The 23,640-nt window shown below is 37.8% G+C and overlaps 1 protein-coding gene across 4 annotated transcripts in view; it reads left to right on the top strand.

Moving 5' to 3' along the window:
* The window catches only part of MAN2A1 (mannosidase alpha class 2A member 1), a 194,281-nt gene that overhangs the window by 121,338 nt on the left and 49,303 nt on the right, over positions 1-23,640 (top strand). For 3 of the 4 annotated variants that reach the window (XM_004377005.3, XM_023731985.1, XM_023731987.1), the window contains 3 exons: positions 20,135-20,300; positions 21,872-22,090; positions 22,839-22,961. In XM_004377005.3, coding sequence (XP_004377062.1) covers positions 20,135-20,300; positions 21,872-22,090; positions 22,839-22,961 — 508 coding nt within the window. The remainder of the gene's footprint in view (positions 1-20,134; positions 20,301-21,871; positions 22,091-22,838; positions 22,962-23,640) is intronic. The other variant, XM_023731986.1, reaches the window with a different exon arrangement.

Genomic DNA, 23,640 nt, shown 5'->3' with positions numbered 1-23,640 from the left:
AAGAATATTGAATATACCATGGACTGCCAGAAGCATGAACAAATCTGTCTTGGAAGAAGTACAGCCAGAATGCTCCTTAGAAGCCAGTATGGCAAGACTTCATCTCATCTACTTTGGACATCTTATCAAGGGGGACCAGTCCCTAGAGAAGGACATCATGCTTGGTAAAGTAGAGGGTCAGCAAAAAAAGAGGAAGACCCTCAACGAGATGGATTGACACAGTGGCTGCAACAATGGGCTCAAACATAGCAACGATTGTGAGCATGGTGCAGGACCAGGTAGTGTTTTGTTCTGTTGTACATAGGGTCTGTGTAAGTTGGAACCAACTTGACGACACTTAACAACAGCAACAGCAAAGCAAAAGAGGAGTCCCTGGATGGTGCGAGTGGTTAAGCGCTCAACTACTAGCTGAAATGTTGGCGGTTCGAACTCACCCAGAGACACCTCAGAAGACAGGCCAGGTGATCTGCTTCTGGAAGGGCACAGTCTTGAAATCCCTATGAAACACAGTTCTAGCCTGGCACATATGGGGTCGCCTTGAGTGCTCAATGGCACCTAACGACAACAAAGCAAAGGAAGTTAATGTTTTCTGGGCTTGAGCGACTTCAGAATATCAAACTGATGTAAAAAATGCTCAGTTCCAGAAAAGGCACTCCATATCCTCATTGCCATTTATTTGGCCATTTAATGGTTCTCCCTGGATGATGTCCCAGCACCTCTGATTTTTTCTGGCTTCCTCCGTACACTCTTTCCTTTGGATCCCAATCTTGACTGATAGCATCATTCTCTTCTTAGTTGTCTAGGTTCCGAAACCCCAGAACCATCTTTGATTTCTACCTTTTTTAAAATTCGTTAATTTCATCAGTTGGAGAGTCTTTTGCATTTTACCCCTACCCATCTCTGACATCCATCCCTTCCTCTCTGCCTATTAGTCTAAGCCATCATTTACACTTTGCTTGGACTACTGCCCTGGCTTCTTGTCTTGTCTTCAATTTCTCTATGCCCCTGATTTGTTACATGTCGTCCAAGGAATCTACCAAAGCACAGTTCTAATTTCAGCATTCTCCAGGGACTTCTTATTGCCTTTTGAGGGAAGTCTGACCTGATAGTCAAATGTTTTAGTAGTCTATTGTATAACTAACCACCCTAAAACTTAGTGCCTTAAAGTAACAGTTTACTATATCTCTTATGGGTCTGTGGATTGACTGGGTTCAGCTGGGCAGTTCTTGCTTGAGGTCTCTCATAATACTACAGCCAGTTTAAGACTGAGGCTGGAGTTCTCCAAAGGCTGGACTGGGCTGAATGCCCAAGAGGGCTCACTCATGTGGTAACATTGCTGCTAACTGTCAGCTGAGACCTCTGTGGGGTCTGTCAGTTGGCAGTGTCTACTACATATGACTTCTCCATATGACTTGGGCTTCTCTCACCATGGTGGCTCAGAGCTCTTCTTTTCTCCATTGCCCAAAGGATGAACTTGACTTAACACAGATTTCGACACAGATTACGAGACTGCATGTTGGTCTGTTTGGCCTTATCTTCCGCATCACCCCAGCCTGCACTGTATGCTCTAGCCCAACGACCATCAATTCTCCAATATGCCATGTTCTCTCTTACTTCTAGACCTTTGCTGCCTGAAAAAATAATCTTCCTACCTCACCCCCCAAATACACACACACACAGTTTGCCTAATTAATACCTGAATATCTTTTAGGATTTAGTGTAGTTATCACATCCTCTGGAAGCATCCCCAATATCCTTGAGTCAGGGCTAAGTGTCTCTCTTATATGCTTTCATGGGATTATGCACTTACCCACTGTTGTCCCACTTACCACGTGTATGTTGTCTCTCCTGCGAAACTTGCTATAAACTCCTTGAAGGCGTGGGCAGAGTCCTGTTCATCTTTCTAACATGATACCAGGCAATCTTTGAGGAAAGTGAAGTAGTGATTTGTGCCATGAACGTTTGAACTGTTAATTGCTCTGTTTAAACTGTTAATTGCTCAGCTACAGAGATAAAGAGAACTGAGGACAAAGATATGCATCTCAGCTTTATTTATCTTGTAAACAAATATTTTAAAAGACCCAAATGTTCAGCAATAATAAGGAATTAATCAGATTCTCTATGTTCATACAATTTTATATAAAGTTAAAAAAATGCGTAGTTTAGCATTTCTTTCTGTAATAAGAGACAGCATGCATAGCATTGGTATATTCTGAGGCTTTAGCTCCAGTTTTTATGAGATCTCTCAGGTTCCATGGAAAAATGAAGGTGACTTATCTGAACTAAAGAAGTTGCAAATAATTGAGTGAAATAAGGGAAGAAGTGCATAGCACATAAGAGGTGCTCACTAAATTAATGACTAAAAATTGAAGGTGGAGAGGATGAGTATACAAGAAAGAAGTTATGTGTAATATCTGATAGACAGTTAAGTAAAGTACATCTTTAAAATTAAGCAATCCTTGAAGGAAAAGTTTGTTTGTAGTGATGAATCTTTATGGGAGATTTTTTGCTTTGTGAGAATCATCTTGCATTCAACATTATCTTCGTTTAAGTTTAATATTAAGTTTTTGGTGCTTGTAAGCCTCCCTTATGTTATCTGATATTACTTTTTGTATGTATAGTGTTTCACTTTGGGTTGTATTCAACTGCATAGAACAGAAACCTTATTACAATGGCTTCACAAGAAAGCAGATGATTTTTTTTCATGAATGAGTTCAGAGGTGCGCAGTCTCTTATTGTTGTTAGTTTCTGCCAAGCCAATTCTGACTCATAGTGACCCGATGTATTACAGAGTAAAACTTCTCCGTAGGGTTTCTTGGCTATAATCACAACAGAAGCAAGTCACCAGGCCTTATCTTGCATGATACTGCTGAGTGGGTTAGAGCTGCCAACCTTCAGGTTAGCAGTCAAGCGCAAATTGCGACACCCAGGGACCTTGGTAGGCAGTCTAAGACTTATGATATGTTTCATGACGTCATCAAAGATCCAGGCTCCTTTTACTGTTCAGTTCTGCCGTTTTTAGGCTGTGGCTGTTGTTGTGTTGGTCTCAAGATGGTTCCTACTTCTCCAGACTTTGCATCTGTGTTGCTGGCACGAGAAAGGGGGAAGAGCAAAGGACAAGAGTCGTGCCCGTGGAGTCTGCTTTCTTTTATTAAACTGGGGCCACAGTAACTTTCTGGGAAGCTCCACTTAGTAGAATGCTAATTACATTTCACTGGCCAGTACTGTGTCACATGGCCACCCCTAGCAATGGGGAATCAAGGTTTTTTGTTAGTTTTGATTTTTTATCAAAACATCCTTAGTAAAAACGTCGGTAAAGGAGAATGGGAGAGTGGCTTTTGGGTAGGCAACTAGCAGCGTGAACTCATTAGGTTCATCAACTAGACCCATATATTCTAATCTTTGGCTGTTCTTTCTTGCCCCCATCGCCTATACATTGTAGAGAGCAGTCAGTGCTGAATAAATCAGTCCTGTGTGCTAAATTTTTTTTTTTTTTTAACTTTTCTCAAGACTCCTCATCAGTTAGGTAGAAAAGTCATAACAAACAAATCAAAGAAACTGGGCAATTTTCTGTTTATTCCTAAACTAAAACATGACAGGATACTGTAAAATTAAGAATTGGGAAAAAGATAAAGCTATAAAATAAGAGCAAGCATATTGATCCTATTGGGACTTGTGCTGTTCACACATTAAGAAAATATAGTATTCTTAAACATTTACTGTTTCTCAGTGAGCTGTTTAGAACCATGTTAAATGCACTTATTCCCTGGTTCAGACAGTCATTCATTCAAAGACAGATACTTATTCTGCATCCCTGCCTTGTGCTGGCATGTGTTCATGGTTTTGTTCCTCTTTTCTCTCTTGTTCTTTCTTGTTTATAACGTACTCAGGTAGGGTTGCCTCGCCACAGGATCTCTGGGTTAGACTCATGGCCCTACCTATAACAAAATGAAACATTGCCCAGTCTTGTGCCATCTTCGTGACTGTATTTGAATGCCTTCCAGCATGGGGGGGGCTCATCTTCCAGCACTGTATCATCAGACAGTAGTCTGTTGTGATCCATAGGGTTTTCATTGACTGATTTTCAGAAGTAGATTGTCAGGCCTTGCTTCCTAGTCTGTCCTAGTCTGGAAGCTCTGCTGAAACCTCTCCACCATGGGTTACCCTGCTGGTATTTGAAATACTGGTCTCATAGCTTCCAGCATCATAGCAACATACAAGCAACACCACAGTGCAAGAAACTGACGGATTGATGGTGGATCCATAAATGCAGTTCTCCATCTCTTGCCTGAAATCTTCAGGGATACATATACTACTAAACTCAGAATTTTTTAATTTTAGAAAAGTATTTATAAGTAGCATATTATATAATACTGTAGGGCCTGGGGCAGTGCTCCTAATCAAATACTTATAAATTTCTGAATATTCAGATCAAGCAGGATAAATAAAGACTGTATATAGCCTCCTGTCAGTTCTGCTGCTATCCGTAAGGTTTTCACTGGCGAATTTTTTCAGAAGTAGATCGCCAGATCCTTTTTCCTAGTCTGTCTTAGTCTGGAATCTCCACCTCAACATAAAAACAAAACAAAAAAACTCACAACTAGACCAATAAGCGACATCACGATAAATGGAGAAAATACTGAAGTTGACAAGGATTTCATTTTACTTGGATCCACAGTAAAATGCTCCTGAAAGCAGTGGTCAGGAAATAAAACAACATATTGCATTGGGCAAATCTACTGCAAAAGACCACTTTCAGGTGTTAAAAAGCAAAGATGTCACCTTGAGGACTAAGGTACACCTGATCCAAGCCATGGTATTTTCAGTCACCTCATATGCGTGTCAAAGCTGGACAGTGAGTAAGGAAGACCGAATAAGAATTGATGCCTTTAAGTTATGGTGTTATCAAAGAATAGTGAATATACCATGGACTGCCAGAAGAATGAATAAATCTGTCTTGGAAGAAGTACAGCCAGAATGCTCCTTAGAAGCGAGGATGGCAAGACTTCATCTTATCTACTTTGGACGTGTTATCAAGGGGGACCAGTTCCTAGAGAAGGAGTTCATGCTTGGTAGAGGGTCAACAAAAAAGAGGAAGACCCTCAGTGAGATGGATTGACACAGTGGCTGCAACAATGGGCCCAAACATAGCAACTTTCTGAGGATGGTGCAGGATCGGGTGGTGTTTCATTCCGCTGTGCATAGGATCGCTATGAGTCAGAACTGACTCTGCGGCACCTAACAACAACAACATGTCAGTGCAGGTTAAGTTTTACTGCCAAATGAGTTATGAAAAATCCTTTGGTTTTTTTCAGAGCTTTTTTGGATTTTGCATATATTTTGCAGAGATTGTAGACCTGTAGAGAAATATAGTTTGGGAGAATTATGAAATTGTTTAAAATAAATAATGTTTCCTAATACACAGTGAAGCAGGAAATACCTTGACTCTTCTGAATGACGTCAGAATAATACCGCCCATGCGTGGGTGCCTCAGGTCTCCTTCTTTGACCTAATTTCTGTCCTCTAGAAAACTGTTGGAAAATGTCTCTGAACAAGTGTTTGCTAGTTGAGGAGTGCTGACTCTTCACCCCTCCCCACCACATTCCCTGTGTACTTATTTCTTCTTGTTGACTTTTTTTTCTTTCCAAGAGTCCTTTCCTTGACTCTACTGAGTGTTCTACCTTCGAACTGTATCTCAGCTTCTTGATTATCAGCATTAGTATTTTTTATTTCTTACTTCATTCTTTCACCTCCTGAAATAATACTTTTTACGCCTCTTGCGTTAGGCAATTTAAAGTTTATGAGAGGCTGCCATACACAATCTAATTATGTATTAATTACATATAAATTTTATTGCCATTCAGATATTTGAAGAAAACATTTGTCAGTAGGCTATTATCAATCTCATACATTGATTTTTAAGTGATTTACAGCATGGAGTTTGCCTCTGTGGTATCTGAGATCATTTCAGGCCGTGGTATTTTAAATCATTCTTTTTCATCAGTCTTATGTGAACTTTAAAAGAATCTTCCCCCTACCCCCAGGCCCTTGTACTTAGTCTGCTGTGATTTTGTTTCTAGGGACAAAATTATTTCAGATTTTATTTGTGAAAGTGGTTAAACAGACTGCCTTTTAAATGATGGTTTTAAGTTTTTATTTCTTGAAAAGCAGTGGCAAAATAGTTAAGTCTTAAGTGAACACCTGCTAAATTGCCTGGTTAGTCTATGTTTTAATTGCCCTTTTATCGTTTATACTTTAAATCAAACTTTCTTAACTAGCTGTGCAGTTCTGGTTTATTGGTGCCAGATTATTATGCAATGAATTAAGTTCACATAGTGTGTTTTAGTTGTGTGGTTTGTCTGATGAAATTAAAGTGATTTTCCTGGTTGCTTACAACATCTTGCAGTTATCCCATCGAGGGCCGTAATCAGGAAATGCATAAGATGGGGAAGAAATATATGTCTGTATATGTAGGATTATGATGAGATTTTTTGATGCACAATGATATGAAGGCAGAGATAGCGTGGGGACTACCATCTATAATATAGGCAGAAGTATAGTAATTTCCAGTTAAGATATTTGGAAATACGTGACTTTGTAGAACCTAAGAAAAACTTTGGGAAGGAGATGAAATGGCATCAAAGAATAGCTGACATGTAGTCTTGGTGTCTGCTAGGTAATGGGGATTTGGAATGATTCTATTCTATTATTGCTGTAGCTCCCATGTTTTCTTCCCCCTCCCCGCCATTAGTTGGAATTATATAATGCACTCTGACAGTATTAAAGTAAATTAAATTCTGGAATATGAGTGATTTTTAAGTGATTTGTACTGGGATGAGGGGAAGTTGATGACCATATGAGAGCAATTCTTTAGTTGTTTATTTTTCCTAGTTTCTTGCAAGCTTAATCCTCGTCCCTCTCTCTGCCGTCTTTTCCTCCCACAGTCTGTCATATCTTCTGAAATTGCTAAAATAAAGCTAATTAACTCAAAGCAGTTCAGAGCATAGACTGAAGTGATGTGGCGTTTTTCAAAGTCTTCCATTCTTCTGAACCAGATTTTTTTTCCTTCTAAATGCAGATTAATAAAGCGTGCACTACAAGAGGAACAAGGAAAAGGATTTTAGTGAAGGTATCCTGATCCTGAAAAAGTCAGGGAGGGCTTCAAGCCCATCTTGGACTTCAGAACACTTCACAACTTTGTGGTAAAAGAAAAATTTTAAATAGAGCCTTTGGACTTCTTTATTTCATCCTTATTTGGAGAGTAGCATTACTTTTTTATTTTTTTAGGCAAGAATATAATGTGTAAAACTGGGCTACTTTACAGCTATAACGTATCTGGGGTCTCAGATTTGTTGTAGGTACTTAATAGATACTCAAAGTATTATTGTTAGTTGGTTGGCTTGTGTGTTTTTCTTCGAAATGTGTTCCTGATCCCTCATGACATTGTGTTTGCGTTCACTGTGAGTGATGTTTTCTCCACTGTTTTGTATCTTCTTCAGTTCATTGGACTGTATGGTACAGTGTCTTTCCCAGGACCAATATTGTTTCTAAAAGTGTTTTGAAAATAGAAAGTGGTTTGTGTTTTGTTGTTTTCATTTTTTAATACCACTTACATGGTGGCTCGTAGCATGAAGAGATGTAACACCAGTAAAAAGTTGTTTTTCTTCTGCTCACCTAGAAACTTCACACAAGATAGATTTCAGTTGTTGACAAAGATATGCAAAGTGAAGACAAATGTATTTTTCCCGTTTCTGCCTTCAGCAAAACAACCTTATTTTACTGTGTTAACTTTTAAAGTCTTTTTTATTTGTGAAAATCAGTCTGTTTATGTACTATGTGTTCTTCCAAAGTTACATTATATTCATTGGAGAAATGAAATTTTCTTCCAGTAGATGAAAATTACATTTTGATTGAACATCATTTCTTATGCAGTCACCCATAAATATAATGTCTTCTACTGTCTTTCCAGAAAATGGCTACAGATGTGATTTCTGAAGTGACAAGAAAATAGAACATTTTAATGTTTTAGGTAAAACAGATGGTATTTTTGTTTTAGGGGAAAACTAGCTCAGAGTGAAAGCAACTTAATTGGTGACAAGACTCTTGGAGTCAGCCAATTATGTACATTTTTTGTGTCTATTTCTTTTTATTGCTTTAGTACCAAAAGTTTTAGAACAGTTAGAGTTACCCTTTTTATTAACTTAACCATCTTCTGTTACTCACTAGAGATAGTTCTAAGAATTTTTTCAGTCCACTTTTGTTTATGAAAGTTGTAAAATTACATGTTGATTCTGCATTAGTTATTTATCCTTTTAGACACGTTTTTCCCATTCTGAGAAAACTCTGAAATTTGTAGTTGTACTTTTGAGGGTTAACACTGTAGTTCACTGTATTGAGTTGTATTTGCAGTTACAAATTCAATTCAGATAACATTTATGATAGTAACTTTTTCATTTCCATATCACTGAGCTTTGGAGAGACCTCACTGTCAGATCTCTAGGAAGAGCAAGTATTGTAAAGGGAGCCCTGGATTGAGAGGCAGGGGACTGATTTTGGTCCCACCTCTGCCACTAACCAGCTTCATTCTTTGGAATCTCAGTTACATTTACTGTGTGTCACAGGGGAGGGTGCTGAAGTAGGTGATCCCCAGGGTCATTTACGGTTGGCATTTCATTCTCTTTTCTGTTAAAGTGTAAGTCATTTATAAAGCATCCATTTGGATAAATGCCAGGAAAGGAAGTTTTTTGGGTAGAAAACTCAAATTTGTTACTGTGCTTTTGAGGGTTAGCGCTTTAATTCATTGTATTGTGTTGCATTTGCAGTTACAAATTTGGATAACATTTATAATACTAACTGTTTCATTTCTTCATCACTGAGCTTTGGACAGACTTCACTGTCAGATGCCTGGGAAGAACATAGTATTGCAAAGGGAGTCCTGGACAAGTCTGTCCAATAACTAGGACTTAGGATAAGGAAACTATTTTCTAATATATTGCCCAGTATTGTAAAACGAAGACCTAATGTACAACAATTCCTTCCCCACCATCTCTTATAAAAAGTAAGAGTTTGCTGAAAGAGCTGTCTGTGTTGTCATCACCAGCAGCTGGGGGAAGTAACCTGAATGTCATCACTACAAAGAAACCACTTTTTCCCCAGTCCTGCCACTGTAGGTGGTTGGAAGCTTTGAGAATGAAGGTTCTTGGCTGGGGGGGATATAGAGCAGTCTGATGAGGCAGTGTTCACAGTGACTGGAGGAGGGTAATGGGTGCTGCAGATGGGCATCTGTGCTTCTGGCACATACACCTTGAGTGTCTCGCCCACTGGAGGAGAAAAGCCATTTTCCCTACCTCCAAGACGCTTCAGACCCTGACAACTTGAGTTTGAATCCTAGCTCTACCACTTAAATAGCTGAACCACACTATGCATCTGTAAAATGGGCATGATATTGGGACTTAACCTCATCGGGTGATTGTGAAGCTGAAAGGAGTTAATTCAAGTAAAGCACATACTGTATGCTAGGGGCTGTTCCAGAGGCTTGATAAATGCTTGTTGTCACTAGTTGCTGTTGAGTTGATTCCGACTCATGGTGACCACATGTGTGCAGCATAGAACTCCTCCACAGGGTTTTCAAGGCTGTGACCTTTCAGAAGCAGATGGCCAGGTCTGTCTTCTGAGGCACCTCTGGGTGTGTTCGAACCACAGCCTTTTGGTTGTTTAACTCTTTGTGCTACCAGGGACTCCTGATAAGTGCTAGCAGTTGTTGTTGTTGTTGTTACCTAACATCTGGAAAACTCTCTGCCACCTGCCAAGTTAAATTTACTTTGAGGTAAAAATAGCAAAATATGCATTAAGATACTATTTTATTTAACTTACTACTTTGTCTATTAGTTTCATAAACAAACATCATTCTGTACCCAAATATTTCATAACATGTATCTTTCTGGAATATTTAATTAATAATCTAAACTTAAGAACTTTTATAGAGATTAAATTCTTAATTGACAAAAGTGTCTTTAGGCACTGCTATCATATTATTGGAGCCCTGGTGGTGCAGTGGAAACCCTGGTGGTGTAATGGTTAAGAGTTTGGCTGCTAACCTAAAGGTTGACAGTTCAAATCCACCAGGCGCTCCTTGGAAACCCTATGATGCAGTTCTACTCTGTCCTGTAGGGCCGGAATCGACTCGACAGCAACGGGGTTTTTTACCGGTGGTGCAGTGGTTAAGAGCTCAGCTGCTAACCAAAAAATTGGCAGTTCGAATCCACTAGCCACTCCTTGGAAATCCTATGGGGCAGTTCTACCCTGTCTATAGGGTTGCTATGAGTCAGAATTGACTCGACAGCAATGAATTTGGGTTTTTTTGGTATCATATTATTGCTTATTGAAGATCAGCTTTGTATTTGGATTCAATCACACATGTAGTGGGCTTGTTTACCTTCCGTCTGAATCTTGTCCTTGGACAAGTGACTCTCCATGGGATGATAGATTCATAATATCTTTACCTGTGAATTTTAAGAAAGATAGTTCTCCTAAATACAGGAAAAACTGATGGAATGAACTTTCATGGTTAGGAAGGTCAGGTAACATTTTTATACTACTATATTCAAGTAAAATACTAATTTTTAAAGCCCTGAGAAGGAATGTCTGTCCCATCATGTACAATTTTTTTTTTGTCAGGTCAGGTCATATAAGTTTCCAGAAACTATCATTTATTATGTTCTCTCCTGCAAATATAAATTCCAATTTCTGGTTATCTAAGATAAACTAAATTGTTATTGCATAACTTTTAGAGGGATTTTTGTGGAAGAATGGTTCAATGTTTGTCAAATTAAGAAGGCCTATTATATAGGAATGGAGTCCCTGAGTGGTGCAGAAGGTTAATGCACTTGACTGCTAACCAAAAGGTTGGAAATGTGAGTCCACCCAGAGATGCCTCAAAAGAAGGGCCTGGCGATCTACTTCTGAAAAATCATCCATTGAAAACCCTATGGGGCACAGTTATACTCTGACACATGTGGTCTTCATGAGTTGGAGTTGACTCAATGGCAACTGGTTTTTATTATATAAGAACAGAAGGGAGCCGTTGGAACCTGTATGAAAAATCTTGTGCGTATGTGCATTTCTCCAGTGCGCGGGGTCCTGCATAAGGTAGTCAGAGATGAAAAAACAAATAGAATTTTATAAGGTTAAGAACAACTGTGTGCTCTATAGAAAGTACAGGTGTTGGTTTTTTTCTGTTTACTTTCTCATTATTGTTAGCTGTGGGCACATGTACTGGGGCAGCAGGAGTTTTCTGGGGCACATCAAGCCTGGTAGCCATGCACAAGGAAGTGGGGGGAGTACTATGTGGGAGAGAGGGTCAGAGGGCTAGACACACTATTTCCGTCTTTGCCCGGCGCCAGCTCCACGGGCCCCCAAGCTTTTCTCATTGCTCCTTGCTCACCTCTCCATCCCCCTTTTCCAGGACTCAAGATTTTCTTTGACCTATGTTTGGTGATAAAAACATCTTCGGCCTTTGTGGTATAAAACTGGAGTTCAGCCTACATTTTTTGAGAGGAATAGTGCAAACCTAGTGTATTAGATTTCCGTTGCTGCTGTAACAAATTACCATAAACTTAGTGGCTCAAGAAAACACAAATATATCACAGTTCTGGAGGTCAGAAGTTAAAAATCAGTTTCACTGGGATAAAGTTAAGATGTTGGCAGGGCTGGTTCTTTCTGGAGGCTCTGACGGGAGAATCTGTTTCCTTGTCATTTTCAACTTATACAGACCATCTGCATTCCTTGGCCGTGGCCCCTTCCTCACATCACTCTATCCTCTTGCTTTCGTTGTCACATTCCTTACTCCTGACTCTTACCCTCCAGCCTCCCTCTTATAAGGACCCTTGTGATTACATTGGGCCCACCTGGATAATCTCCACATCTCAAGATCCTTAACTTAATCACATCTGCAAATTCCCATTTACCATGTAAGGTAATATATTAGGACATGGACCTCACGGGTGACCATTATTCTGCCAGCCACATCTGGAAACCTAATTTTCAAATTTCCAGGGAAAGTGGATTCTGGAAAATTTCAGATATTTAATTCAGGTTTCAGATAATTTAGATAATTTAGGAGTATCAAGATTGATCTATGTGGATGTTCCTCAGGCACATTGAGTTCAAGAAATTTAAGTCTGAATTCATCACCTTCATCTTGAAACCTTCTCTTCTCAGTATTCATCTTTAGGTGTTCAATCTTGATTAATGATACCACCATCTCTATCTCATTCTAGCTGGAAGCCAGGAGTTGTAGAAGACTTACCTTTCTCTTTTACCAAACAGCCTTCTCCAAGGAATCCAAAAAATCGTACTGATATGACATCCTACATATTTCTTAAATTTGTTCCTCTTTTTCTGTTTCTACCTCAACTTAGGTAGACTTCTAACTTAGGTCTTCACCTTTCCCACCTAGGCTATTGTAACTATCTAGTTGGTCTTAAATCCTCTCTTCATCTGGCAACTAGAATACAGGTAGTCCCTGATTTATGACATATTCGAGTTATAGCAAACCACACTTAGAACTATCTTTTTTGTTTTTGTACATCTTATCATTAGTAATTTGTACTACATACAGTGTTGCAACATGAAATTTGCTGATGTTATCATTCCCAGACATTCACTCACAGATGTTCAATGTTATGATTTATTGTTCAAAACACTGCCATATTAACAGACTGTGAAAACTAAAAAAAAAAAAAAGAGGTATTCGACTTATGTCAGAACCAGCTTATAACGGAGTCATCGGAATGGAACTCCGTTGTAAGTTGGGGACTAACTGTAGCTGTTAAAAATGAAAGTATCGACATGTTAAACCCATTAGTCATTCCCCACCACCTACATAATGAGGTCCAAGGTCCTTGTAATGCCATAAGGACACCCTACTCCTCACTGTGGTTTGGGATTTATCTCCCTTTCTAGCTTTGTATATTTGCATCTTAGAGATATACTTTACTGTCTAGATCCTAGTAGTATTGAATGGTCTCTGTATCCTGAAAATAGCATTCATTTTAGTGTATCTGTGTCTTCATTCTTATAGTCCTTCTACCTGGAGCATATTTCCTTGCTTTTCTTTGCCTGACTACTTTTTCCCTCTCTCCTTTGAAAATGTTATTTGCTTTTGTTGTTGTTGTTTTTCTGATTATTAAAACAATATGTACTTTTTGTATAATAGTGTTTTCTATCTAGAAGTATAAAAAAGAGCTGCAGAATATTCATAATAATCCCAGAAACCAGAGGAAATATCTCTATTAACAGTTTAATGTATTATTCACATTCATAACTTTATAACCACACATGGTATCCTTCTATCTGCCCTTTTTTTTCTATCTGTCCTTCTTTTTATTTTGCTTGTTAATTTAGCCATAAGCCAAATGATTACTTTGTATGTGTATATTCTATGCACCTGTGCATTTAAATCCTCCCCCCCATGTTATCAGTACTCTTGTGTCAATTTTGCTATGTTATCGCATGTGTGGTTCTGTTAATTTCTTTTATTTAGACTTATATGTACCTTACACCAAAAATGACTTTTAAAGCAGCTCAGTGACCTGGGTTAATTAAAACAGTCACTCCCCCGTCCAGTGTGATTTACGCATAAGGGTCTCTCTTCAGGACATTCAGAAGGGTGTTGTAAGGGAAAGAAGAAAAATTGTTACTGAGATTCTGCTTTGTGCCAGGTCTGAGCTAGGTGGTTTTCCAAACATCTTATAATTTCACCCTAACAATCGTAATAATAATCTTGTTTCCTGGTTTTCTGTATGAGGAAATTAGGGCTTGGGGAAGTAAAATAATTGCCCAGAACTTCTCAATTCATAAGTGACATGGTGGAGAGGTAAGCTTGGATGTGTCTGACCCCAGGGCTGAGTGTGATTTTTGAAAACGTTACATATCTCAAAAAGGCTCCCTTTGTTTTTAATATCTTGATTATTTCTGATGACTAATATGGTCGACATTGTGATTTAAACCTAGGAAACTAGGTGAGATGTATCAAAAGGACTTCAAATCCAGAAATTGCTATTTTTGTCAACATATACATGCAATATATTTTCATACTCAGAATAGTGCATAAAACTTACTCTTCTGTAGGTTATGTTCCACTAATGAGGCTACTTGGAGAAGACGAATATACTCTTATTTGAAATGTATTTTTTAGCATACAGTTATTAAGAATCAGACAAACTGAGCTCTTACCTTTGCTTTGTTCTTAACTTTCTTTGTGATCTTGAATCTGTCATTTTCTCTAACTCTGCAGAGGGGTTAATTCCCTATCGTGCTGACTTTAAAAGCATTTTTTGAGACATCAAAATAATGAAAATGCTCCAGAAAAAAACTATAAAGCCCCACAATGGTAGGTATTATTTGTAAATGATAAATTTTCCTGATTGGATTTTTCTCCATTCACTCATTCATCAAATATTTATTGACCATTATTCGGTGCCAGGTAGTATGCTAGGCTTATGAAGTTACAGTTATTTTTCATATAAACTTCTGGTGCTTACTTAACTGGTTTTAAACTGCATTTATAGAGGACTTGAAAATATACATATTTCATTTTTTTCTTCCTTACACATTCATAAAAATATGTAGTGTTTTATAAATGTTTTTTTCAAAATTTCCTCAAATATTGTTTTTATAAACGTTCCCTCAAATATTGTTGCTGCTTACCTCATACAGTGAAGTCCTAAGATGAACACCTTAGTATATTGCAGGACTTTTTTCTGTTTCAGTAATAATTCATCAGTTTTCTTTCATGAATATAATATAATCACTTCTTGTGTAACCTGAGCTTCCTGAGGAGAGAGGCGCTGTGGGGGTCTTTGACATTGCTGAAGAGAAAGTTTTTCACATAAGAACTTGGAACTAAAGGAAATTAAGCATTTCTTAAAAATTTCCATAGGAAACCCCAGCTGTCAATAAAAAAATCCTTATACTCTTGGCCTGGAGAGAAGCAATTTAAAAAAAAAAAAAGGTTGTTGTGGCCCTTTTTAGCTGGGTGAGTCTAGGCAGTGTATCTAGCCTCTCTGAACCTCTGTTCTCTTATCCAAAGGGAAAGATGAAGGGTTGTGCCTTGCAGGGTTGTCCATACAGGCCTGAGGGCTGGGCCAGGCATCTAGGAAGCACTCTGTGGATGAAAGCTCCACAGTCCCTCTGACCAAGGGGCGTATTCCTTCCACTCTGTCCATCAGCCAGTCCTAGAAGGAAGCCTATGGGGTCCTCATCTGTGTTTACTTTTTTGTGGGCACCGATTAGGTGTGCCTCAAAGAGAGGACTCAGGTATTGCCACAGCTGTCTTCTCAACATGATGTGAATAATTTCTGCCAAAGGGGTGAGGGAGTTCTAGTCTACTTGTCTTCAGTAGAATCTTCAAGGAAAGAACCACATTTGTAATAGTTCTTCCTTAAAGTGATTGCTTATTTGACATGAACATACAGATTACCTTTCATTTTTCTTTTTTCTTTTTTATTGTGTTTTATATGAAAGTTTACAAAGCAGATTAGTTTCTCATTAAGCAATTAATACACATATTGTTTTATGACATTAGTTGCCAACCCCACAACAGGTCAACACTCTCCCCTTCTCAACCTTGGGTTCCCCATTACCAGCTTTTCTGTCCCCTCCTGCCTTCTAGTCCTTGCGCCTGGACTGGTGTGCCCATTTAGTCTCATTTTGTTTTATGGACTTGTCTACTCCTTGGCTGAAGGGTGAACCTCAGGAGTGACTTCAGTACTGAGTTTAAAAGGGTGTCCGGGGGCCATACTCTCGGGATTTCTCCAGTCTCTGTCAGACCAGTAAGTGTGTGTGTGTGTGTGCGCGTGCGTGCGTGCGTGCGTGCGTGCGTGTGTGTGTGAATTCTGTTCTACATTTTTCTCCATCTCTGTCCAGGGCCTTCTATTGTAATCCCTGTCAGAGCAATCAGTGGTGGTAGCCAGGCACCATCTAGTTGTGCTGGACTCAGTCTGGTAGAGGCTGTGGTACTTGTGGTCCATTAGTCCTTTTGGCTAATCTTTCCCTTGTGTCTTTGTTTTTCTTCATTCTCCCTTGCTTCAGATGGGATGAGACCAGTGGAGTGTCTTATATGGCCGCTCACAGGCTTTTAAGACCCCAGATGCCACTCATCAAGGTAGAATGTAGACCATTTTCTTTATAAACTATGTTATGCCAATTGAGCTAGATGTTCCCCGAGACCATGGTCCCCACAGCCATCCGCCCAGCAATTCAGTCCCTCAGGGAGTTTGGATGTGCCTAAGGGGCTTCCATGACCTTGCTTTGTATAAGTTGTGCTGGCTTCCCCAGTATTGTGTACTGTCTTACACTTCACCAAAGGTACCACTCGTCTATTGTCTATTTAGTGTTTTTCCCTCCCCACCCTTCTTCTCCCTTGTAACCATCAAAGATTGTTTCTTTCTGTGCGTAAACCTTTTCATGAGTTTTTATAATAGTGGTCTCATCCCTTTATCTCCTGCCCAAAGGATATCATCTTCTGCCCTCTAATTTGATTGGCAGGTTATATATGAGTGCTTTTTCTGCACGAGGTAAAGGTCATTCCATCTATATAGAGAATTGAGATAATTGCCCGTAACCCCAGGTTGTGGGGGCCCAGTGTCACAGTGAGAACTAGGAAGCTGATGTGACTTTATGACAGATGATAGATATGAAGGTAATGCTGATGTGGCAGGAGAAGGGCAGAGCTCTCAGCTTCTTATACAATTACCTCTAAGGTAAAATAGAAATGAACTCTCCCCGTTTTCAGGATGTAAATATTACTTGTGTCTTTTGTCAATGTTGATCAGATATTAATAGTTTTCAATAAGTTAGCGTGATATTATGATATGATATTGAAACCTGTTGTTTTTTTCACAGCTGGTGGACTTAAAAAAACTCATTTTAGGGATAATGACAGTATAACAAAACATTTGACCAAACATGATAATGATAATGAAAATTTGGTTACTTTGCAATGATGTGTTTATTTCCAAAGGAAATATAATTTATAGATGATCATTCTTTTTCTGTACTCTACTTAAAATGTACATAGATATGAGTTTGTGTGTATATGTGTCAGATAAATTTGTACTGTGATGCACTTTAAGAACTTGCTGTGAATCTCTAATTATGTTAAAAAATTATTTTCTTAGTGCAGCATTATACTCATTATATACTCTACACGTTTAGTTTTTGAATAGATTCCTGGCATGATAATTACGTAATCATTCAGTACAGTAGAAACATGATTATGGTCAAATACTAATTAGCTACTAAAACAAAACAAAACAGAACCTAGTTCACAGCTTATTATGAAAAGTGATCTAATATTATAGAAAACCAAATGTATGGTTAAAATTATTATTTGCTTAAAATGTGAGTCATTTTTTTTCCCCATGGAGAGGAATCAGTGTTCTGGATGCTTATTATCTAATTTATTGCTTAGGAACACATTGCATTTTATTATCAGAGACTTCATGACCATCTCTGCATAGTGGAGCATGCAGAGACCTTGCCAGTGGGGATTCTTGCTTAGTGAGCTACAGATGACCAGGGTGCCTCGGGGCTCTCAGTGCAGTATTAGGAGATTGGACTTTAGGGTCTCTGAAGGCTCTTCCAGCCACAGTTTTCTAGATTTCTTCACATACTAGCTCTGTAAGTTTCTGGGAACATAGGATTTGGTGGTAAATCACTCATTTCTGGAGCACTGGTTCGAACATCTTTAGTACCGAAGATAAGTGATTCTCAACTGTTTTTCTTTCTTAGTGCGTCTTAGAAGTATGGTACAGTCCCGTAGGTAACAGTGAATCTTGGCATCTGTGATTCTCCAGGTGTGTTTGTAATAGGAGAACAGCCAGGCGAAATATAAACTCTGGTGGAGGGGAAGTGGGAGGATGCAAATAAAATCCTTCAGGTAACTGTTGAGCAGACCTTTCAAGAAAGCATTACCCTCACTCTCTTGAGAATTGGCTTCTGTACATAAAATTGGGTTTTATCCACTACTCAGAGTTCCTGGGTGGTTCAAACAGTTAAGGACTCAGCTGCTAACCAAAAAGTTGGAGGTTCGAGTCCACTCAGAGGTGCCTCAGAAGAAAAGCCTGGTAATTTACTTCAGAAAAATCAACCATTAAAAACCCTATGGATCACAGTTCTACTCTGACACACAAGGTCACCAGGAATCAGAATTAACTTGACAGCAGCCTAGGAGGTTTCAGTGCCCTATGGAAATACACTTGTGACTATATGACTTTATCTGCTCTTCTCTTATATACATATGGAATTTTGATGAATGTAAGTGACATAAGCTAGGTTTTATTATAGTGATGTATACCATAAGCCTAATAGGAACCAGAGGCATTCTTGTTGTCATATTGTCACCTTCAGTATTTCACGTTATTGCTTAATTCATAAATACTTCTCCTGATTAATATTGTATAAGTCAAACTTTTCATAGATTTTATGTTAGATCCTCTTTCTTTTCCTTCCTTCTCTCCCCTTGTCCTTCTCTTTATTTTTGGCCTCTGTAAGTACTTGTTTTCTGTCTTAATGAATGGTTTGTAATGTAATTGAAAACAAAAATATACATGACACACACATACCTAGGTTGAAAGAGCGTTACTAGGCTTTCTGATATATTACAATAAATGATGCTAGCTTGCTTCCTACCACCTCTGATACAACTACCATATGTGAGGAGTAGGTTGTTTTGTGTGTGTGTGTGTGTGACTCTTCAGTTCTGTGTTCCTGCACTTATAAAATTATGTAAAAACCCATTACTTGCAAGTCGATTCTCACTCATAGCAACCCTGTAGGACAGAGTAGAACTACCCCAGTAGGGTTTTCAGGGAGTGGCTAGTGGATTCGAACTGCTGACCTTTTGGTTAGCAGCCAATCTCTTAACCACTGCACCACAAAATATTTCATATCATGAAAATATCCACTAATGAATCAATGAGTTATATAATTAGTTGAATGTCCTTATTTAATTTACCCTAGGACTACCCATTTATTTGAAGATAATATGATACAAATTGATTATGAAGTAAAATCCTGAATCTTGCAAAGGATGTGGATTTCATGAAGCCTGTGACATGTTGTTCTAGACTGTTTCTATTCACAGGCAAAATCATGAAACAATGGGGATCTGGCAGAGTTACGCCAGTGAGAAAATCAAGGATATTGAGTGCTTCAAATGAGAATTATTTGAATATCAAAGAATTGAGAGAGACCTTTAGGAAAAATGATGACATCCTTGAATATTTTTTACAAATATGATGTTTAAAAACCATCCTGTGAAACTTAAATGTTACATGAAGGATGTCATAATATGCTAATGTAAAATATTGTTGGAAAAATTCTGCCAAAAATCTTGTTACATTTATTTAGTATTCATTCTAAGAATTGCACATAGTGGCAAATATTGCCTAAACTTTTTTTAAGAGTCTTTATTTTCCTTTTTCTAGTTAAGTCCCAATCCACTTTTTTTCACCACTATTATAAAATTTTGGCCCCTATTTTAAGTGGGTTCATTTCAAGTGTCCCTTCTTCCAGAATTTACTCTTTTGGATAATAAGGGTCCCCTATATATAAAATACACGTTTGAATTATGTGCTTCTGCATATATAGCCGTATATTTTTTACTGTGTTAATGGTCTGAAATGAATGCCAGATTTTTAGTTTCAGTTTATCGTGGCTAAATTGCAAATAGACAAATTATGTATTTTTTATTCAGTGGGATTAGGCAGGGACCAGAGTATTAGTTGCATAGAGCTAATTCTTTTAGATAGCTCAATAAAACCATATTTACATAGGTTATTTTCTGGGATACGGAAATAACTTGATTACAGTTCTATTAATGTCTTCCATTTGTAAAACATTTTATAATCTAGAAAGTGCTTTTGAATCCTATTATTTCATTACCCTTTGTACTGTGTGGTATTTGTTGTGATGGAATTGCCTGTTCTCTAGAAGTTCTGCACAGTGTTCCTTATAATTCTTCTCCATTTGTTGGCTCTGTGACTATCGGTTTTAACCTGAGGTCTTACAAAGACTGTGAAAGAAGTGAGAATACTTTGAGATCCCAGTAGTGAAGCTGCTGTTTTTGCAGGTACCTTGTGATCTACAACCCTTCAGAACAAGACCAGAATTCAGTGGTCTCAGTCTATGTGAGTTCCCCCACTGTGCAAGTATCTTCTGCTACAGGAATACCTGTGGAAATTCAAGTCAGCGCAGTTTGGGATACAGCAGATGCTATTTCACAAACAGCCTACGAGGTATGTTGTCGGCATAAAAGAGGCATGGTAAAGAAAGAGTAGCCAGTATATAGTTTATATATACACGCTTGACGTGTGGAGCCATCGTATTCGTGTATGTGAAGTAGTTCAAAGTTGTAAATACCAGAGAGCTTAACTGGCCAGTTAAGCAACACTCAAGGAAAATAGATCTAGTGTTTCCCAAAATATTAGTATCTACATTAATATGTACAGTGTTTGTTATTCTCATATTGTATTATATATATTAGTAGTAGTACATATTGTTAGTTGTAATTGTGCGTCTTTGTTAGTATGTATATTGTAACTTTATTACAAAGTAAAGAAGTAATCATTACTTACAAAAATTTAAATTTTTTTGTCTAACTCAATTATGTATATTATGTATATTGAATGTATGTTAGGTATATTGAAAATGGGATAAATACCACCTTTCTAAATAACTTTGGACGGTTTCATCTTTTAATTACAAAGGTGACATATAACAAACCATAAAAGAACAACTTTCTAAACAGCTAAGATGCTGCTTTTCTGAGATATAATTATGGAAAATCTGGGCACAAGTAATAGGCATCTTTTTGAAAGTTTCTTAAAATAAGCATTGTTAAACTGAGCTGCACATCACTAGAAAGATTGGACTTTTTAGAGTCTGGAGTGCAATTTGAACTATATTTCTGAAGATGCAGCCATAAACTCATGGTGGTGGTATGCCATCAAGTCTATTCCTACTCATAACTAACCCTAACCCAGTGTTGTCGATTCGATTCTGACTCATGGTGACCCTGTAAGACAGAGTAGAACTGCCTCAGAGGTTTTCCAAGGAGCAGCTGGTGGATTCGAACTGTCGACCTTTTGGTTAGCAGCCAGACGCTTAATCAGTGTGCCACCAGCACCCCATTCCTACTTACAGCAACCTCTAAAAGAGGTGGTTGAAAGCCATTTCTGGCTACTGTTATCAAATGCTTAATCCTTTAGGTAGAAAGGAAAAGCATAATATAAGTGTTGGTCATATTTTATAGGAAACATTCGATCTAGAAAATGGAACAGCATCTCCTGGAAGGCAGGGTCACGTCCCATACTGTATACATCACCATTCCTGCCTTGTTCATGTCTGGTAAACCCCAGGCATTCTATGACTGATGCTGACTACACTAATGGTGTTTAATATTTGTGTTGTTACATTTACCATTTTTGTTTTCAATATGCTGAAATATACAATATTGTAAAAGGGTTTCTAATAATTAGGAGAAATTATGTTCACAATAAGCCTGTACCTTCATGGAGAATTTCCCCTATAAACATCCATTAAGAGCACTGTAGGACAATTGAGGATGGTCACATAATTTCACATATTAGATGAAGACATTAAAGCCCTTCATAGGCCTATCAGCTTGGGGGTAACTGAGATGTGGATACTCTACCTATAAATTATCAAAACATATTTATAGAATAGAATTATGTTCTCTTATTAAAAACCATGATAGTTTTTCATTGTTTTTGCTTCAAGTATTAATGGTTATTCTTTCAGTAGCTTACATTTCTCTTTAATAAATTCCCTCCCCTATCTTTTAAAGATCTCTTTTCTAGCACATATACCACCGCTGGGATTGAAAGTGTATAAGATTTTGGAATCAGCAAGTTCAAAGTCATTCTTAGCTGATTATGTTCTATATAATGGTAAAACAGAAGTTAAAGGAATTTTCAACATAAAGAATATAAAAAGTGCTGAAGAAGGTATAATGTTAGAGAACTCCTTTATTAAACTTCGGTTTGGTCAATATGGGCTTATGCAGGTATGTTCACCTAAGTAGTCTGAAATTCATTGAAGTTTTATCACTTTTACTACAACATGTACAGATTACTTATGCAAAGGAAAAATAGGTGCACTTAGGTAGGACTGTACCAAATATTCTGGGCAAGAGGGTGGATGAGTTGTGTCTATGTCTACCTCCTTCTTGTGGTCCACCGTGACCACTGCCACTCACAAGGGTCATCTGGGGATAGTGCTGCCCTGTGAAGTGCCAGTTGGTGGCCCATGAGCTAAGTATAGAAATTGTGAATATTAAGAAATTTTTATGGAAAAATTTAAAGCAATTTGACAGAGTAAATTTGTGTCTGTTGACTCTGGTCCTAAAAAATTGGAGTGTGTATTTGGTATGTCGCTTCAATTTCATTTTTCTAGTAATTTACTCTTATTGTACTTTACAAAAATATTGGTTTATGTAGATTGGAAGTAAAAAATAAAGCTGTCCCATTATAGCAGAAAGTTTGAAAAGCATTGGTCTAGACCTCTTAATTTGTATATCTCTTTTCTTGATGAAGTGTGTTCTGACTTACTGTCCCTGTTGTGAATGTTTTAAATCTCAAGGCTAAGTATAAAAGTTGAGGTGATCAACCAGTGATTTTGAGTATTAGAAACTTAACATTTTTCAGTCTATTCTGATCTTTTTTATTTTAAAAAATCAACCTGCGCATGGAACCAGATGCAACATGATTAATATGTTAAATAATGAGTTACCTTTTAAATTTTTTTATTCTTAGGAAATGATGAATAAAGAAGATGGTAAACATCATGTAGTGAAATTAGAATTTTCATGGTATGGAACCTCAAATAAAAAAGACAAAAGTGGTGCCTACCTTTTCTTACCTGATCGGGAAGCCAGGGTAAGTGCTCATGAGATGAACAGTCAATAGATACTTGTTGAAAGAGTAATGAGAAAAAAATGTGTTTCATTGTTTGATCCTCTGTTAGGGATAGATGAGCTTTTGGATCTAATATTCTATCCTTTTATTGATACCTAGCAACTCATAGTTGAAAGTTAGATAAATAATTTTTGAGAGTGAGAATACAGTTAGGATGCTGTAATGAACAAATGCTCAATGAAGTTTGAAGTTAAAAAGAAAGCAGGTAGATTTGACATCTGGTACAGTTGTGCCATTCTGTACGTATGCATTACAAGCATATATATGTACATAGAGAATATTTAGTCATATGTGAAAAATAAATTGCCCACTGGACCTTGGGTTGCTCCTTAACTTTTAGTACTTAAAAAACAAAGCATTAAGTTTTTTGGGTTTTTTCCCCACTTTTGACTATAAAGGTAACTGTGTGCAAATTCTGGCACATTTTGAAAATGCAGAAAACAATAAAAATTATCAGCTATTCCACAAGCCAGTGAAAACCACTGCCAACATTTTGATGCATTTTTTATTGTCTTTTGTTCTGTGTGTATCCTTTCCCCACCATTCTGAGGTTTTGTCTTACTATATGCACATATTTTATTGTACATTTGTAAAAATGCTCACAGTCTGATGGTATATTCTTTGAAAACACAGTATATAC

The sequence above is a fragment of the Trichechus manatus genome, unplaced genomic scaffold (genome assembly GCF_000243295.1).
Source record: "Trichechus manatus latirostris isolate Lorelei unplaced genomic scaffold, TriManLat1.0 scaffold00047, whole genome shotgun sequence".
Taxonomy (NCBI): Eukaryota; Metazoa; Chordata; class Mammalia; order Sirenia; family Trichechidae; genus Trichechus; species Trichechus manatus.
The sequence above is the reverse complement of the archived record's forward strand: the minus strand, read 5'-3'. Positions and strand labels throughout refer to the sequence as shown.